We start from the raw sequence: 7,331 nt of genomic DNA on the forward strand, positions 1-7,331 counted from the left end.
ATCTCCTACAATAGTATTATAAGTATCATCATACTATGACTTTAGAATTTATAGAAAAATGTACAAAGAGGTGATTGAATAAGAATAAGTTAAAACGCTTATTTTTCATTAGGGAACTATTGGAATTTCTCAAAATCTTGCTTTAGGATTTTTTCAGTTTATTAAATTCTATTTTCCATCATGCCTGCTTTCATTCATAGCAATTGATATGAATATATAGAATAAATATTGGTTTTTATATTACAAATGGAAATCATTGACTTGTATCACATACGGTACCTATATATTTTATTAATTCACAGTGTGCTATCAGAGTCAAAAGAAATAATAGTATTTTTTCCCTATATGGTGCTATTCACCTAAAAGAAATTAAGAAACTATATCAGGTCCTATCAATTGGATATTATTATTATACCCTTTTGTGCTATCCACGTTTTACATTTGAATTTTATAAATTCTGAAGAAGAGTTTTCTTTTCAAGTTGAAAATACTTCTGATTTTATTGAACAGAGTAAACTCACTCAACATTGTTATTCAACATATTTTATCATTTCTAGTTCTAGTTCTCGAGTGTTTTTTTAAATGCTCAGAATACTTTGATTTCAATTTTAGTCAACAAGAGTGTCTGGGATCCACATAAATTTTAATTTCAATTCTACTAACTGAGACCCACTCAGTTTAGTTACTCAAAATTAATTCGGCATTACTCTTATTGAAAAAACTCCGAAATAAATAATCAATTTGCAGAACTTGATCATCAGGAAATGACAAAGATATACAGTTACAGAGTATCACATTTTTATTTTATGCATTCATAAAATATTATAAAAAACATGAAAAATAAATATTAGATACTAAATAAATAGATAGATTTATAACTTTTCTTCTATTACCTTCTAATTCATTCTTGGCAAGTAGACATACACATGTAAGTAATAAATAAATAGATGGATTTATAACTTTTCTTCTATTACCTTCTAATTTATTCTTGGCAAGTAGACATACACAATGTAAGTAATAAATAAATATAATGGATCTATAACTTTTCTTCTATTACCTTCTAATTCATTCTTGGCAAGTAGACATACACATGTAAGTAATAAATAAATAGATGGATTTATAACTTTTCTTCTATCACCTTCTAATTTATTCTTGGCAAGTAGACATACACATGTAAGTAATAAATAAATAAATAGATGGATTTATAACTTTTCTTCTATTACCTTCTAATTTATTCTTGGCAAGTAGACATACACAATGTAAATTCTAATTCACATTGTAATAATAGCAGAATCGATGATAGAAATAGTTGTCTCATCTATTGTCCATAAAATCCCTGAACATGATATTTTTCAAAATGTTGTGTTGATCTATGCTCCTCTTATAGTGGCCATGTCCATGACCAGCGTGCTCATGTTGTACCTGTAACAAAAAAAAATGAAATCAGTTTATTGTAAAGAATAAAAAAGTAATTAATCCTTTGTGGATCCAAAACAACTCTAGCATCCTCAGTTCATTGTCTAGATCTTCGTTATTAATTTACTTTTAAAGTGACTACTGACTAGGTACAGCCTCAGACGACTGCGGAGCAGCATAAACGAAAACCCACCTTAAGGCTAGCTACACACACATAGATTTTTGTTCGTACGATATTTTGCCGTCCTTATAAATTCTATCAGATTGAACAGATGATTTCAAACAGATGATGTTTGTCAAGTTATATTTAATCTAATAGAATTCATAGGGACGACAAAATATCGTAAGAACAAAAATTGATGTGTGTGTGCGGGGTTTAAGGCTAACGAACACAACAACAGACAGATGTATGCAGACAAACGGGGGGAAATCAAACGTCTGTATCAAGATGTAAGCATACATACCCAGACAGAAGCATGTGGATACTAGAAAGGAGTCACCCTTTGTTTTATTGCATACATCCGTCTGCTGCTATGTACGTGAGCCATTAAAGAGGACCTCAATAAAATTGGGGTTGCTCTCATAGTTTACAGGTGATTAATTTTATAAGCATAATATTCATGAGTCAGAATAAAAGAAAGGAAATAATTAAATTAAATAAAAATCAAACAAATCAGTTGCCTTTAGATAAGTAGATACCTAAGTGTGCACGCTATCCATAATATAATTATTATTGAATGTATTTTGGTGGTACTGAATTACCTCAGATGAGTAGGTGTGCGCATGCGACACAACCGGCCTGGAGATGACTTCGTAGGTGGTGCTCTTCTCGCCGCCTCCCTTGAGGGCAGCCAGGGCTGAGAGTGCCGCCGCCACTATGGACATGGTGAGTGCCTTGGCCGCTGCCGCCGCCACCCCCGCCAAAGCCATTGACAGCATCGTTCCGCCCATCATCATCGCCATTGCCCATATTGCGCCGTTGTCCTTCCTCTTCCTTCCACCTTGAACCGTAATCATTTTTCATATTTTTCAAATCATCATAAATCAGTCATTTCATTAAACTGGATTAGAAGTTCCATTGTACACACTTTCACAATGAGATTGAATTTGATTTAGATGTTGATCTACAGTTTCTCAGCAGTTCAAAATGTTTGAACTATTACCAGAAGCAGACACTGATGGTAAACATTCACATGAATCAAATAAAATAAAATTTATTCTCTTCGACACTTTACAAAGTTGATGTATATTAGTAAAAAAGTGTATGTATGTAATAGTAAGGGATATAAAGCCTGTTTTTTCGTTTCCAATCATTTTATGATTAAGTTGTTTTGTCATTGTCATTGTTGTATATTGTACAGCATAACAGTAAATACAGTAGTACTACAGTATAACATTAAATTTATAAGCATACCATAGTGAAGACTATAGTAACAATTTGTTTTTTGTACAATATATATATATAAATCATAGTAAAGAGAAATACCCTTACATAGGCTATTGCCTGTGAGTAAGGGTGAATGTGGATTAAAATGATTCGGATGAAACTTGTATGAGAAAGTAACAGTAAGGATGATAAAGAAATAAAGAGATTTGAAATTTAGTACATGTTCTTGAACAATAGAATTTCACCGGAGCTTGAGAACGTCCACTACATCCAAATTTGAATCCATATCGATTTAATGTTATTTTATCTTATCCCACCAACAAGCTTTTTTCAAATAATATGTACTCATATAAAGCTTGAACAGTGATTGGATGGATATAGATATACAGTGAAACCTTAATATAGTACACCCCGTTAGAGTGCATTCCTCGTTATAGTGAATTTTGCTCTACAGTCCCTTGAAACGTCCATATACTCGTAATTTTTAACATTGATATAGTAGTGTCTGTGCACCCCAATTCAATACAGACCTCGTAATAGTAACTTTACATTTTTTGAGCAATCCTTATCAATACAAATATATTATTATCTTTGAACTGATAATGCAGATCCACTGTCCAAATTTTTTACAGTAAAATTCATCAAAATTCCATTGAAAATAATAATTTCCTAAATATTTTCCTGGTGTATTTTTTGTTATTACCCATACAAATATTACACTTGAATAAGTTTCTTCTACTTACCTTCTGCTGAATTCAATCCAGAAATTTCATTGAATGATTTGCTGCTCGAAAGAGCATCAGTATCGATCAGTTGGATTTTAAGTGATATGGAGCTCAGATATTTACTTATTTTCTCAACAAGAGCATTCTCGATAGAAGAATTAGTTTTGTATAGTGGTTTTGTGAGCTGAGTTTTGACAGGACTCCAAGCTAATGAAACTCCAGGAAACAATTCCAAGTAATTTTGTTTGTTGAGTCGAGCCAGAATTTTGGAGATGCTCTCTTTCAAGCATTTTGTTGAATAGATTTTTGAGCAGCTATTCCAATCAGTCTGAAATAAGATACAATCTTGTTAAACTCATTTTATCTCTTGACTTCATTGTGTTTTTTCTGAATAGGTGAAATAAATTCACAAATATTACAGATCTATATTATAGTATTTCAATTTTAAAGTAGCCTCTATGTTTCACACAGGTACTTATTCACCTATATTTGAAAATTAGCAAAAATAATGGAATAATATTCTCAAAAAATATTGAATGAAATACTATTGATAGGAATCAATTCCTAATAAATTGATTATCAAAATTATACAACTTTATTTATATTATGCATTATGCAAATTTTAGAAAAATAATTTTAAGAACAGATTGGACAATTTTAGTTGCTCTGTCAAATAGATTTTGTTGAGGAAGACTCATCAAGGCGTCCAATTCACGAATATAATCACTTCATTAATCTCCTCATGCACAATTGAAATATTTTGGATAGCCTATAAATAGTTTACAAACATTCTAAAAACAATTCTGTACTACTGTGCGTTGCTCGGTAAAGTTTTACTACGAACAAATTACCCCAATGAATGAATAAATATAGATAAGTCGATATATAGTACATCTTCTCACATTTTTTGGGCTTGTTAGAATTATTTGTCACATCAGAAATAAGTAAACATTGATAGATTACATGCTAGTGGAGCAAATAAATATAATTGATCGATCCTACAAAAAAAAATGAAACCGGTATTTTCTTGAAGTGATCTTGTAAAATATACCAGAAGGAGAGACAGTATGAGCTTATAGCAAATAGATCCAATTCACAACCAGCTCAATTCATGAGTTCTTATTCGAATACCATAAGTTGAAAATAGATCATTCAAGTTAATTATTGCACAAATCAATAATTCATATTATTTTTATTATTATTACTACTGTTTCTTTCTTTAAAAAAGCTGAAATAATTCATGAGGAAATGTCTCATTTTTATCACATAGTAGAGAGGAGTTATTAGAATAGCTTATTCATTACTCTTTCTCAAAACGTTCTTATCAATTTTCAGTTTGATAGAGCAGTTTAAAAGTCTTCTTCTTTTTTTTCATTTCAAGGATTAGGTCTATTGATTATTAACGTGTTGCGGTACCCATATTTCCTGTACCTTTCTACATATCTTTTCCCAGTTGGTGTGTAATATTGGGCTTCAAAAGGAATTCTTCCTGGAGGCACCCTATCCAAATAGATTAAAGTATATTGTTCATGATACCATCAGCACATTTATAAATCCAATAAAATAATATGAAAATCTCATTTCATTTATAATTCCATATCGAATAGGCTATGTGAAGATAATAAGGTGTTTGAAAATAATAATTAATATTAGGCTATATCACTTTCGTCAGAAATACCATTTGAAATCACATCGATGAGAATTTATATAAATATTATTCATGAAATTGCGTCAAAGTTAATTCATTCTATTTATTCATCCATTCTAAAATTGCATTATACGGTAGGTACTTTATTGTAAATGTGGTTGATTGAATTAATTGATCAAATACAAAAACCTATATAGGCCTACCGTATCTATTCTCTAAGCCTAGCCTACTATAAAAATTTGAAGTTTGAACAATACTGTAGCTAATAATAATTTAAACCAGATTAAATTAGTTTAGAAATAACATGAGTATAAATAGATAGAAGGCAATAATCTAATTCACTTCTACCTATAACAATTCGAAGTTTGAACAATACTGTAGCTAATAATAATTTGAACCAGATTAAATTAGTTTAGACATAACATGAGTATAAATTAATAGAAGGCAATAATCTAATTCACTTCTACCTCTTTCTTCGGTACATCTCCAATATTGTTGGGAAGAATTCACACGATCGATTTCCAAGGAGTCTTCTCTCAAGGCACAAGATACAGTTGACACGATTGTTACAAGAACGAAGAAATGTTGAATTTGTCTCATCCTGAAGATAACCGAACGACAGAAACGTTGCTTGTTAACTGAATGTTTTTGAAGACAAACAATCATTTTTATACAGGATTTAGCAGAGTGCTCTGGAATCGTTAAAGTAGGTTTACAGCCAGGATAATAACTTCACTTTTACCAATAATTTCAAGGACAATATCTGGGTTTATCACCTCAAACTATTTTCTTATTGTTCTATGTTCTTTAAACTTCAATTTCTGTCGAATAAACACCAATTGAGAATAATTTCAGAATAGCAAAAGCGGAACTCTTGGTGGGTGAGTACTTTCTTTTTAAAAGTTTTCTTTAATGACACATCTTTACAGCTATTCGGGAGCCAGTGACAAATAAAAATTCCTCTTACTTCAGTAGAGTTCATTCAAACTGCTTGTACAGGTACGGTACACCTTTACAATACATGCAAATGAAAATTGCGGATGATGCCCTCTTGAGCTTTTTGCTTTTTGTGTGGGTCATGGAAAGTGAGAAGGTGATTTGATGAGATAATAAAATTCCACAATACATTTTCATTATTAATAAAATAGGCTATTACAATTAACTTACATAAACCATGCTTCCCTATTGAACTCTGGTTTCAAATTAATATTTAGATGAACTATGTTTTCTTTTGAATTGTATTGAATTTATTTGTTTCCAACAAGCATACAATGTTCATTCATACACAGCATACATAATAAAATAAATATAAGAGCTTTAACATTGATGGTTGCATTGAATACACATCTAGATTTTTTTGGTCATTATGATTCAACTATCATAGTTGAATCATAATAATATATGTACCATGAATTATATAACTCGAAATTTTAGTTCCTTCTTCTATAGATAGCAGAAAACCGTTTTCTTCCATCATGTGAAAATAAAAGTTCAACAAACAATTACCCACCGCTTTAATTATTTTTTGTCTTGTCGACCTATATAATGTAATGTAACATATAGATTCTATCTAATAGAAGTCCAAAAGTGTTGTATGGTGAAGCTTAACAAATCACAGTTTTGTAGAGCTGCGTTTACAACAAAGTTATTAACAAAATGTTAATAACTTAATCCTTATAGATTCTATAAGATTGAACATAACTTATAATACACATGATGAACATAATGTGTTTGTCAAGTTCCATTCGATCTAATGGAATATACATATATAAGGATTAAGTTATATAAGGATAATATAAGTATATAAGGATTAAGTTATTAACATTTTGTTAATAACTTTGGTGTAAACGCAGCTTAACCAACTAATTAATAAGGCAAGACAAATCTTTTATTCAATTTATCCCGTAGCAATAAGAAAATTCATTTCCATCTCACAGTTATTTATTCATTCATAAATGGAGACAACGGGGGTCACCCCAAATCTGTCTCCTTTACATATTTGTACAATACAATATTGAGATTAAAAAAAAGGAAAAAATAGTTATAATATTATTGATAATAATAAGAAAAATATTAATAGGAAAATTAATGTATAAGAAAAAGAAGAAAATGACAAAAAATACAATGAGTACAAAAACTTGTAATCTAGTTGAAA

The 7,331-nt window shown here is 30.3% G+C and overlaps 1 protein-coding gene across 1 annotated transcript; it reads right to left on the reverse strand.

Annotated features, from left to right (window-relative positions):
- Positions 1-781: 781 nt before the first annotated feature.
- Positions 782-5,813, reverse strand: LOC111053636. The gene is made up of 4 exons (XM_039443939.1): positions 5,644-5,813; positions 3,547-3,856; positions 2,179-2,417; positions 782-1,422 (listed from the first exon to the last, which is right to left on the reverse strand). Exons 3-4 carry the CDS (start codon positions 2,377-2,379, stop codon positions 1,315-1,317), a joined length of 309 nt encoding a protein of 102 aa, XP_039299873.1. The 5' UTR covers positions 2,380-2,417; positions 3,547-3,856; positions 5,644-5,813; the 3' UTR covers positions 782-1,314.
- Between the last annotated feature and the right edge of the window lie 1,518 nt (positions 5,814-7,331).

This window comes from Nilaparvata lugens, chromosome 1 (assembly GCF_014356525.2).
Source record: "Nilaparvata lugens isolate BPH chromosome 1, ASM1435652v1, whole genome shotgun sequence".
Taxonomy (NCBI): Eukaryota; Metazoa; Arthropoda; class Insecta; order Hemiptera; family Delphacidae; genus Nilaparvata; species Nilaparvata lugens.

Excerpts from the sequence above, each read along its gene's own strand:
- LOC111053636 (XM_039443939.1), bottom strand. The coding sequence starts at position 2,379 with ATGGCGATGATGATGGGCGGAACGATGCTGTCAATGGCTTTGGCGGGG. Across the intron at positions 1,423-2,178 it reads CGCACACCTACTCATCTGAG|GTACAACATGAGCACGCTGG; the intron begins GTAATTCAGTAC and ends TTTTTGTTACAG.